The following is a 12,003-nucleotide window of genomic DNA, read 5'->3' on the forward strand; positions in this document are numbered from 1 at the left end:
GGTGGCTCACGCTTGTAATCCCAGAACTTTGGGAGGCCGAGGCGGGCGGATCACCTGAGGTCGGGAGTTGGAGACCAGCCTGACCAACATGGAGAAACCCCGTCTCTACTAAAAATACAAAAATTAGCCGGGCGTGGTGGCACATGTGTAATTCCAGCTACTCGGGAGGCTGAGGCAGGAGAATCACTTGCACCCGGGAGGCGAAGGTTGTGGGGAGCCGAGATTGCGCCATTGCACTCCAGCCTGGGCAACAGGAGAGAAACACTATCTCAAAACAAATAAATAAAATAAAAAATAAATCCTCATTTTACTACTTGATATGATCTTCTCTGTAAAATGGACCTAACCCTACCAATCTCAAAAGATTGTAAGAAGTGCATGGAATCACTCGAAAGCGGTCCTGACATAAGCGCGTCAGTCACACGCCTCTAAGGCTTCACAGGGAAAGACGAGAAGATAGAGGACGAAGACCTTGTCTTGTTCTGCTTTTAGCTCCAGAACTTGGCGGGGAGCACAGGGCTTTATTGATCGATGTCAACTCCACCTGGCTCCCCAAAGTATTTAAAATGGTAGCCACGGGAATAGCAGAGTACTCTCTTTCAACTGGGGAGGAATATCAAATGAGGTTAATAGGCCGGGCGCGGTGGTTCACACCTGTAATTACAGCTCTTTGGGAGGCTGAGGCGGGCAGATCACTTGAGGTCAGGAGTTCGAGACCAGCCTGGCCAACATAGTGAAACCCCCCCCGTCTCTGCTAAAAAATACAAAAATTAGCTGGGCGTGGTGGCGGGTGCCTGTAATCCCAGCTACTCGGGAGGTTGAGGCACGAGAATCACTTGAACCTGGTTGGCGGAGGTTGCAGTGAGCCGAGATCGCGCCACTGCACTCCAGCCTGGGCGAGAGAGCGAGCCTCCTTCTCAAAAGCAACAACAACAACAAAACCAAATGAGGTTAATATTCCACAGCGGTGTGGGGCTAGACACAGTTACACAGACTTTATACAGGCGGCAATCAAGCGTCCCGGACTTCAAGAAATCTAGTTTGTCTGTCGCGCCACGCAGTCAACTGGAGTGTCACTGTGGGTTCTATTTACACCGTTATGAGAAAAACCTGTGGCCGAGGAAAACTCGGTAACTCCGGTCGCAGACCGCCCATCTACAGCAGTGAGCGCACCCAAACCCCACACGGCCAAGTCCCGCGGGTTTCAGGAAACTCCGAAGAGGTCGGGGGCCAGGGGCGCCTATGGCGCGGGGGAGGCTGGGAATTGTAGTCTCCGCCTGCCTCCGAGGGCGGGGTCCGAGGGCGGGGCTCTCAGGCCGTGGGGGTGGGTGGGTCGCCGAGCGCCCCGGCTCGCCCCGGCGTTTCCGGTCGCAGGCGGGCTCTGGAGGAGGAGGGGCGCCGCGACCGACGCGCGCGAGGCGGTCTGGGAAAAAGGGCGGTGCGAGCGGGTGCGCGCGCAGCGGGCCGGCAGTGGCGGCGGAGATGGAGGAGGGAGGCCGGGACAAGGCGCCGGTGCAGCCCCAGCAGTCTCCAGCGGCGGCCCCCGGCGGCACGGACGAGAAGCCGAGCGGCAAGGAGCGGCGGGATGCCGGGGACAAGGACAAAGAACAGGAGCTGGTGAGGCGCGACCCCGAGAGTCGGCGAAGGAGGCCGCGGGGCTGAGTCACGGCGGCTCCGCAGGCCTCAGGCCCGACACCCAACTACCCCACCGCGCCAGGGAGAGGGCGATTGGGGCGACCCTCGGGACTCCCGGCACCTTGCCTCTCTGCTCCTCATTCTCCGTTCCGCGCTGTCACCTCCGCCGTCCCCACCAACCCTCACCACCGCCGCGTGAGGTGGACTCGGGCAGGTCATTGTCACCTCCGTTTCCTAGAGTGGCATTCAAGTAGAGCCTGATTCAGAACCCAGGCTGATTTCTCACCAGGGCTTCCCATTCCCACTCGGTTTCCTTGTCCACCTCGCCCCTCCTAAGGAGGCAGGCTTATTCTTCACCTGCCCCGGGTAAGTGGGAGGGGACGTCTTTGGGATTCCTTCTCTTCATGAGCTGCTTCTCCCAACCCTCCAGTCTGAAGAGGATAAACAGCTTCAGGATGAACTGGAGATGCTCGTGGAACGACTAGGGGTGAGTCACGATGTTAACATGATTCGGTGCATGTTTGGATCTTTCCCACTTGTTTTATTCTTTTTTGAGGCAACTGCTATGTGCGGTGGACTGTATTTTAGGGTCAGTGTTATGATGATGTTGGGAGGCAGGAGAGTTACAAAGGGTATTTGTACAGTTTTGCAGCTTTCTCTTGTGGGAGAAGCAGAGTTCTTACCTCTTAACTTGGGTCATTTGTTTTTGTGCCAGGCAGGGTGCAGGGAGTTGAGGAATCACAGCTGAATGAATAAGACACAGCATTTCCTTGGAGGAGTTGTTAAGTTAAATATCTCTGTATTATGACTTGAAGGGGTGTGACTCCTTTTTGTCTGAGCCCTGTCGTCTCTTGATCAGGAGAAGGACACATCCCTGTATCGACCAGCGCTGGAGGAATTGCGAAGGCAGATTCGTTCTTCTACAACTTCCATGACTTCAGTGCCCAAGCCTCTCAAATTTCTGCGTCCACACTATGGCAAACTGAAGGAAATCTATGAGAACATGGCCCCTGGGGAGAATAAGGTAAAACTGTTTCAAACCTGGTGGAGGCCTAGTTTAGGAATTCCTTTTTACCCAGATCATGGGGGGGCTCATTGTGAGTCACAGGAAGCCTGATAGACCTAAGCCGTGATCTATTTGAGCAGAGTTCATCACAGTCAAAATATCCGCAAAAGAGCTGAAAGGAAGGTCAGCTTCTCAGAAGACACTGTTTCTGTCATGTGTATTGGACTTTGGGGTTTCATTAGCATGGTCTACTTTTAACGTATGTTTAACCTTGATTTTTCTCTTTTCTTCTATCCCATATACATTCATTTATCTCTAAAATATGTTCCACATTCAGTCACTTCTCTGCCTGCTGGTACAACCCTAATCCTGGAAATGTTCAGTTTTTGCATGGGTTATTGCAGCACCTCTTAACTGATGTTGTTGCTTTTGTGCTTTGTTCCTACACAGTCTGCCTCTCATGTAGCAGCTATCGTGATCTTTCTCGGTTATGGGTCTTTTCTGCTTAAAACCTTTTAATAGTTTATAATTGCAATTAAAGTAAAATTAAGAGCCTCCATTTTTTTCCACTTTATCCCTTGTTTATCACCCTTCAGCTGTGTGAGTTTAAAAGGAAGATAGTGGCTGGGTGTGGTGGCTCACACCTGTAACCCTAGCACTTTGGGAGGCCGAGGGGTGGATCACCTGAGGTCAGGAGTTTTAGACCAGCCTGGCCAACATGGTGAAACCCCGTCTCTACTAAAAATTAAAAAAAAAAAAAAAAATTAGCTGGGTGTGGTGGTGGGCGCCTGTAATCCCAGCTACTTAGGAAGCTGAGGCAGGAGAATCGCTTGAACCCCGGAGGCAGAGGTTGCAGTGAACCGAGAGCACACCATTGCACTCCAGCCTGGGCAGCAAGAGCGAAACTGAGTCTCAAAAAAAAAAAAAGGAGATAGCAACAACACCAACCTTGGTTTTTGTGAGGTTTAGCTTCAATAACATGTTAAATTTCTAGTACAGAGATTGGTATGTAGTTAGTTCAATTTTGGAGACAATGATCTTGATTCCACAATGCATGCTCCCTTTATGCTGGACTGCTGGGTTTGACTTCAAAGAACTCTTTTCTTTGTAGCGTTTTGCTGCTGACATCATCTCCGTTTTGGCCATGACCATGAGTGGGGAGCGTGAGTGCCTCAAGTATCGGCTAGTGGGCTCCCAGGAGGAATTGGCATCATGGGGTCATGAGTATGTCAGGTAAGATCTTTCTTCTTGGGAATCTGAAGGGGGCTCTGAGGCTCTGAGATAATTCAGAATTCTCTTGTGGGGTACAATCTGTCTTGGAGCATCAGTGTATTGAATTTCCCAGACGCTGGATTCCTTGACCCACAGAGAAGTGCTTCCCCTGAAGCTGTGCTCTCTTAATCGTCTGGGACTATCTGTAGGCATCTGGCAGGAGAAGTGGCTAAGGAGTGGCAGGAGCTGGATGACGCAGAGAAGGTCCAGCGGGAGCCTCTGCTCACTCTGGTGAAGGAAATCGTCCCCTATAACATGGCCCACAATGCAGAGCATGAGGCTTGCGACCTGCTTATGGAAATTGAGCAGGTGGACATGCTGGAGAAGGACATTGATGAAAATGCATATGCAAAGGTCTGCCTTTATCTCACCAGGTGAGTGAACATGGTAGGGAAGGGTGGCAGGCATGCCCTCCTCAGCACCTCTCTCTCAATTGCGCCTCCTCTATTTTCCCAGAGCATTTGCTCAAGCATAGCATCACGCTGTAGTTAATCTTTTGATGTGTGTGAGTTTCTTGAGGACAGAGACTTTGTGTCTTCTTAGTAGTTCTAACATCTAGCACAGTGCCTGGTGTATATAGTAGATATTTATTATTTATTTTGGGTAAGTGAATTCAATGGGGAAAATGAGTGCCTGGGACTTTCTGAATTCTTTGTTACTTTTACTTTTGTAGTTGTGTGAATTACGTGCCTGAGCCTGAGAACTCAGCCCTACTGCGTTGTGCCCTGGGTGTGTTCCGGAAGTTTAGCCGCTTCCCTGAAGCTCTGAGATTGGCATTGATGCTCAATGACATGGAGTTGGTAGAAGACATCTTCACCTCCTGCAAGGATGTGTATGTAGGGAAGAAGCTGGCAAAGAGATAAGCTTATGAATAGGACACTCGCATAAAGAGCTGGGACTTGTAGTTTCTGGTTAGGGCTTGAGGGGTTTTCCTGTGCCCTTAGTGGACAGTGATGAGCAGATGTACGGGCTCTCTCCACAGGGTAGTACAGAAACAGATGGCATTCATGCTAGGCCGGCATGGGGTGTTCCTGGAGCTGAGTGAAGATGTCGAGGAGTATGAGGACCTGACAGAGATCATGTCCAATGTACAGCTCAACAGCAACTTCTTGGCCTTAGCTCGGGAGGTGAGACTGCCCTTTTTTCATCAAGGCCTTTTCGTCATAATTCTACCTGCCATTTCACCTCCCTGACTCTACCTCTGACTAGACTCTCCTTGATTAGAATTGCCATTCAGTGGGATAGCAGAAGGGACAGCTGGGGGAGTTCTAGGGAAGCAATTGTGACCCTCTGACTTCTCTTCAGCTGGACATCATGGAGCCCAAGGTGCCTGATGACATCTACAAAACCCACCTAGAGAACAACAGTGAGTAGCCCTCTCTGTGTATGGGATTTGGGGGATTGTAGGTATGCCCCTTGTATTGGGAGTGATGGCTTGGCCAACATGCTTATCCTATCGAGCTCAGAATCCTCATGAATCTTTTTCAGGTCACTGCTTGGGGGTATAGGTAGAGGATACTAAGGGACTAGCTCAGAACCAGAGACCAGTTGCCATGCTGTGTTTCTTTCCTGTCCTACCTGAAACCTTCTTTCCTTACTTTTCCTCTCCCTCCTGTTGCAGGGTTTGGGGGCAGTGGCTCTCAGGTGGACTCTGCCCGCATGAACCTGGCCTCCTCTTTTGTGAATGGCTTTGTGAATGCAGCTTTTGGCCAAGACAAGCTGCTAACAGATGATGGCAACAAATGGCTTTACAAGAACAAGGACCACGGTATAATTCTGTTCCTGCTTTGTCTTTTGTTTTGCTTTGATCACTTCTTTTGTCCTCTTGGAGTCATACGTTATCTGACAAGGGATCCACCATGCAGTTCTTTGGAGAGCTCTTTATAATAACAGGATCCTCAGGATAGGGCCATTTTAAGACTAATAGATTCTTCCCTGGTATAGGAATGTTGAGTGCAGCTGCATCTCTTGGGATGATTCTGCTGTGGGATGTGGATGGTGGCCTCACCCAGATTGACAAGTACCTGTACTCCTCTGAGGACTACATTAAGGTTGGTCTGCATACAGCCTGCTCATGGGGACTTCCCCGTTCCATATTCTAGTGCCTAGCAGTGCCTTTCTTTCACTGATGAGGTCTGCCCAGTTTTTAACTCTAGTTAATAAGGGTGCTGCAGTGAGGCCCATGTTGCATCCTTTGTGGTGAGGAAGATAGAGTATCCTGAGTGAAGAATCTGTTTGCTCTTTGTAGTCAGGAGCTCTTCTTGCCTGTGGCATAGTGAACTCTGGGGTCCGGAATGAGTGTGACCCTGCTCTGGCACTGCTCTCAGACTATGTTCTCCACAACAGCAACACCATGAGACTTGGTTCCATCTTTGGGTAAGGTTCCTCGCTTGTCTTTCTGGTAGTGCTCAGCCTGTACACTCTGGAGAACAGGAACTGGGCCCTTTTCACCCATATTGCCAAGGGCTACCACTGTGCCTATTGGGTATCTGGCTCTTGGTGAATGTTTGTTGAAATGGTGAATGAATGACCGATTCTCCTTTTGTTCTTTTCTTGCTGCATCCTTGGGTATGTGTTGGGGACCGCCTTTCCATGGCTTTTGCAGGCTAGGCTTGGCTTATGCTGGCTCAAATCGTGAAGATGTCCTAACACTGCTGCTGCCTGTGATGGGAGATTCAAAGTCCAGCATGGAGGTGAGTAGAGGCTATTGAGCATTTAGAGTAAGTAGGGAAGGTGCTTTGAGTCCTACTTTCTGTGATAAATAATGAAAAAGAAGTAAGTGTGTGCATGTGTGCATACATGTACCTGCCTGTTGGTGTGTATTGAGGGGCGTCACCTCAGTGAAACCCCTTGATCTGGGATTCTAAGCCTCTGGTGGTTTTAAGGCTAAAGAGTTAACATTTTAGGCCTGGCACGGTGGCTCGTGCCTATAATCCCAACACTTTGGGAGGCTGCAGTGGGCAGATCACTTGAGCCCAGGAGTTCGAGACCAACCTGGGCAAGATTGTGAAACCCCATTTCTACCAAAAAATAAACAGAAAAATTAGCCGGGTGTGGTGGTGCTCGCCTGTAGTCCCAGCTACTAGGGAAGCTGAGGTGGGAGAATTGCTTGAACCCAGAGGTGGAGGTTGCAGTGAGCTGAGATCGCGCCACTGCACTCCAGTCTGGGTTACAGAGTGAGACCCTGTCTTTAAAAGAAAAAAAAAGTTAACATTTTAATGTTGAGTTCTGTCCCTTGGAATCTCTGAGAAACTACTTGGACTAGAGTGAAGTGTAACTTAACACAGCCTGGGGTTGATGATTCTCCTTAGTATTGTAGTCATTGGTCAGCCTTAAATGTTCATACTTGTGCAGAGTCATTAATGGATAAATACAGCATGGTGGCTAGTGGCATAGATTTAGAGTCAGAAAGACTTGAGTTCAAATCTTGCCACCTCTGCTTATAAGCAGTGTGATCCTGAACAAGTAATTCAATCTCTTTAGGCCATATTTTTCTCATCCATAAAAGGGGATAACAGCCAGGCACTCATGCCTGTAATCCCAGCACTTTGGGAGGCCGAGGTGGGTGGATCATGAGGTCAAGAGATCAAGACCATCCTGGCCAAGATGGTGAAACCCCGTCTCTATTAAAAATACAAAAATTAGCTGGGCGTGGTGGCGCGCACCTATAGTCCCAGCTACTTGGGAGGCTGAGGCAGGAGAATCGCTTGAACCCAGGAGGTGGAGGTTGCGGTGAGCCAAAATCGCGACACTGCACTCCAGCCTAGCGATAGAGCGAGACTCTGTCTCAAAAAAAAAAAAAAAAAAAGCAGTGCAGGGGATAACCTCAGGATCTGTGACCTTGGGGCTGTCACAAGGGTTAAATGTCAATAGTATGTAAAACAGTTGGCCTAGTGGCTGGCATATAGTATATACTCAATGAATAATGACTACTATTGTTATTTTGATATTATGAACTAATGTTATTAGGGAGAATATCTTGCAGTGGACTGTAGGAATAGGCTATCTTGAATCAAGACATAAATATTTTAATAACTTACTCTGTGTAATACTGATTTTCCTACCTGTAGGTGGCAGGTGTGACAGCTTTAGCCTGTGGAATGATAGCAGTAGGGTCCTGCAATGGAGATGTAACTTCCACTATCCTTCAGACCATCATGGAGAAGTCAGAGACTGAGCTCAAGGATACTTATGCTCGTTGGCTTCCTCTTGGACTGGGTCTCAACCACCTGGGTGAGGGGATGTTTCTATTTGGGCAAAGAGCTGACAGTAACTGGATACAACAGGGAGGGTTTATGTGTCAGGCTGTGCTGGATGGAGGCAAGTATCCTCTGACCCCTTGAATCTGTCCTGTAGGGAAGGGTGAGGCCATCGAGGCAATCCTGGCTGCACTGGAGGTTGTGTCAGAGCCATTCCGCAGTTTTGCCAACACACTGGTGGATGTGTGTGCATATGCAGGTCTGTGTCTTTATGAGTCTGTCTTGTGCTTCCCCAGTGACTCCTCACTTCTTTCTTGGTCCTTATTTTCAGGTTGTTTCTCCTTTCTCCTTCATTCTGATCTGCTCTAGATTCTTTAGACTTCTCCTGTTTTCCAAAGCTTTTCCTTGGTAACTTCTCATTTCTGTCCATTCTCCCTCACCACCCTGACGCAGGCTCTGGGAATGTGCTGAAGGTGCAGCAGCTGCTCCACATTTGTAGCGAACACTTTGACTCCAAAGAGAAGGAGGAAGACAAAGACAAGAAGGAAAAGAAGGACAAGGACAAGAAGGAAGCCCCTGCTGACATGGGAGCACATCAGGTTATATGGGCAGCTGGGCACTTGCAGAGAGGCTGTGAGAAGAGATAAGCATATAGGGGAAGCTGGGTTTGGTTTTTGCTTTAGGGCCTCTCTGGGTATTGCCATGTATTGAAATAGCGTGTGACTGGGTTCTGTATGTAAGGGGTAAAGGTGTTCCCCACAGGATGGCTTTTTATTTTCAGATGGGACTTGAGTCAAGGGTGACTGTTTTTTATTCCTTGAGCTTAATGGATTCTGCTCTCTCTTCAATTGCAGGGAGTGGCTGTTCTGGGGATTGCCCTTATTGCTATGGGGGAGGAGATTGGTGCAGAGATGGCATTACGAACCTTTGGCCACTTGGTGAGTATAGCATGAAGAATATTGGAATATACTGGTTTTGATGGCCTGGGGTTCCCCAGGGAAGATTTTTCTGATGGGTTTTCTTGGTGGAGAGCTGGTCTTTTTGCTGTGCCTTTTCTTTCTTTTTTCTTTTCTTTTTTGAAGCGGAGTTTTGCTCTAGAGTGCAATGGCACGGTCTTGGCCCACTGCAACCTCTGCCTCCCGGGTTCAGGTGATTCTCCTGCCTCAGCCTCACAAGTAGCTGGGACTACAGGCACATGCCACCATGCCCAGCTAATTTTTGTATTTTTAGTAGAGACAGGGTTTTACCATGTTGGCCAGGATGGTCTCTATCTCTTGACCTCATGATCCACCTGCCTCGGCCTCCCAAAGTGCTGGGATTACAGGCGTGAGCCACCATGCCCAGCCTGCTGTGCCTTTTCTACAGAAGTTAAGGCCCCCTTTTACCCATCAGTCCACTCCTGTAATGGAACTTGTTTTTACTGCATTCCGCCTTACTGTTGTATTTTCTTGGATCATCAGCTGAGATATGGGGAGCCTACACTCCGGAGGGCTGTACCTTTAGCACTGGCCCTCATCTCTGTTTCAAATCCACGACTCAACATCCTGGATACCCTAAGCAAATTCTCTCATGATGCTGATCCAGAAGTTTCCTATAACTCCATTTTTGCCATGGGCATGGTGGGCAGTGGTGAGTATCCGGCAGAAGAAGATCATAAACAGATTGGGGGAAGATTTGAAGCCCCTTTTTTCACTTCTGTAATGCTTAACATTTCCAGGTACCAATAATGCCCGTCTGGCTGCAATGCTGCGCCAGTTAGCTCAATATCATGCCAAGGACCCAAACAACCTCTTCATGGTGCGCTTGGCACAGGTAAAGAATAGAACTCCTCCACAGAGCGTGCCGGGGAAGTATCTGTGGTGATGGAAGGAGGAACATGGAGTGTTGGCCCAGGAGGAAAGATGTGACCAAGTGGGAGATTTCTGTTTGGCTGGGTTAGGCGATGTCTCCTCAGTGGTAACTCCTCACCTCTACTTCCCTCTGTATTTTTCAGGGCCTGACACATTTAGGGAAGGGTACCCTTACCCTCTGCCCCTACCACAGCGACCGGCAGCTTATGAGTCAAGTGGCCGTGGCTGGACTGCTCACTGTGCTTGTCTCTTTCCTGGATGTTCGAAACAGTGAGTTCCTGTCAGAAATTTTATATCATAGCATGCAGGGCTCTGACTCCACCCTTTCCAGGGCCACTTTGATAATTTAGGTTCAAGACCCCAGTTTAGCTCTGTATCGCTCTAGGTTCCTGAGACAGGCTTTGGGCCTGTGACATGAGACTTTCATCACCCACACTTTTGATCTGGCCCAAAGAGATTTGAGGGTGATGTGCCCAGCGACTGCTCCTAAGTCACTGAGGAAATGCGATTTTCAAGTCTAAGGGCTGTAAGCAAAGTGAGGTGGGGGCATCTCTGGTTCATAGTAGGGTGTATGAGGGGAGGAGTGTGGATTCAGTCGTATGACTGACGGGTTAAAGGGTCAGCGCTGAGGTGGGCTCTCAATGTTTCTGGCCAGGCCTGTCTTTTTGTCTCTTAACTTTTTGTCCTGTCTGCTTCCCTCAGTTATTCTAGGCAAATCACACTATGTATTGTATGGGCTGGTGGCTGCCATGCAGCCCCGAATGCTGGTTACGTTTGATGAGGAGCTGCGGCCATTGCCAGTGTCTGTCCGTGTGGGCCAGGTGAGAGGCTGAGTAGAGGGGAGGGCTCAGGCTGTATTCTCAAACTGGAGAATGTACATATACTTGCTTTGCTGAAACTGGCGTGGGCGGTGGCTTGTCGCTACTTTTCCATCTCTCTTTTCAATTTTCTTACCCTACAGGCAGTGGATGTGGTGGGCCAGGCTGGCAAGCCGAAGACTATCACAGGGTTCCAGACGCATACAACCCCAGTATTGTTGGCCCACGGGGAACGGGCAGAATTGGCCACTGAGGAGTTTCTTCCTGTTACCCCCATTCTGGAAGGTTTTGTTATCCTTCGGAAGAACCCCAATTATGATCTCTAAGTGACCACCAGGGGCTCTGAACTGCAGCTGATGTTATCAGCGGGCCATGCATCCTGCTGCCAAGGGTGGACACGGCTGCAGACTTCTGGGGGAATTGTCGCCTCCTGCTCTTTTGTTACTGAGTGAGATAAGGTTGTTCAATAAAGACCTTTATCCCCAAGGTCTCTCTCTGTCTGTTTTCTGGGGTGTCATGGCTGGAGTCTAAACTAGAGTAAGGAGTGGAAGTGAGAGGGCATTGTTAGGAGCAACTCTGAGTTTAGGTTAGCAGCACTGCCCTGGATGGAAAGAACTGAGCCCCTTCCCTCCCCTGGGTGGAAAAAACTAAGCCCCTCCTTTCTAATCATCTTCTCTTTGCATTTTCTTAGAACCCTTGAGAAGCCAATAAATGTAATGGATCTTCTTTTTGTTTTGTTTTGTTTTGTTTGAGACAGAGTCTCGCTGTGTCCCCCAGGCTGGAGTGCAGTGAGGCAGTCTCGGCTCACTGCAATGCCTGCCTTCCGGGTTCACGCCATTCTCCTGCCTCAGCCTCCCAAGTAGCTGGGACTACAGGTGCCTGCCACCACGCCCAGCTAATTTTTGTTTTTTGTTTTTGTTTTTTTGAGATGGAGTCTCGCTGTGTCATCCAGGCTGGAGTGCAGTGGCGCGATCTTGGCTCACTGCAAGCTCCACCTCCCGGGTTCACGCCATTCTCCTACCTCAGCCTCCCAAGTAGCTGGGATTACAGGCACCTGCCACCACGCCTGGCTAATTTTTCATATTTTTAGTAGAGACGGGGTTTCACCATGTTAGCCAGGATGGTCTCGATCTCCTGACTTTGTGATCCGCCTGCCTCAACCTCCCAAAGTGCTGGGATTATAGGCGTGAGCCACCGCACCCGGCAAATTTTTGTATTTTTAA

General features: G+C 49.3%; 1 protein-coding gene across 1 annotated transcript; it reads left to right on the forward strand.

Moving 5' to 3' along the window:
- Positions 1–1,353: 1,353 nt before the first annotated feature.
- Positions 1,354–11,266, forward strand: PSMD2 (proteasome 26S subunit ubiquitin receptor, non-ATPase 2). Its single transcript, XM_003806583.5, has 21 exons — positions 1,354–1,617; positions 2,066–2,122; positions 2,495–2,659; positions 3,753–3,874; positions 4,063–4,287; positions 4,587–4,745; positions 4,896–5,040; positions 5,219–5,279; positions 5,535–5,681; positions 5,858–5,964; positions 6,162–6,289; positions 6,519–6,606; positions 7,984–8,146; positions 8,270–8,371; positions 8,566–8,711; positions 8,967–9,050; positions 9,573–9,741; positions 9,830–9,924; positions 10,106–10,232; positions 10,665–10,783; positions 10,924–11,266. The coding sequence occupies exons 1-21, from the start codon at positions 1,483–1,485 to the stop codon at positions 11,104–11,106; spliced, it is 2,727 nt and encodes a 908-aa protein (XP_003806631.1). The 5' UTR covers positions 1,354–1,482; the 3' UTR covers positions 11,107–11,266.
- Positions 11,267–12,003: the final 737 nt, after the last annotated feature.

This window comes from Pan paniscus, chromosome 2, assembly GCF_029289425.2.
Source record: "Pan paniscus chromosome 2, NHGRI_mPanPan1-v2.0_pri, whole genome shotgun sequence".
In the NCBI taxonomy this organism is placed as follows: domain Eukaryota; kingdom Metazoa; phylum Chordata; class Mammalia; order Primates; family Hominidae; genus Pan; species Pan paniscus.

Bases quoted from the DNA above. Each gene is read 5' to 3' on its own strand.
- PSMD2 (XM_003806583.5), top strand. From the start codon at position 1,483: ATGGAGGAGGGAGGCCGGGACAAGGCGCCGGTGCAGCCCCAGCAGTCT. The intron at 3,875-4,062 runs GTAAGATCTTTC...GACTATCTGTAG, and splicing joins TGGGGTCATGAGTATGTCAG to GCATCTGGCAGGAGAAGTGG. The intron at 9,925-10,105 runs GTAAAGAATAGA...TGTATTTTTCAG, and splicing joins TCATGGTGCGCTTGGCACAG to GGCCTGACACATTTAGGGAA.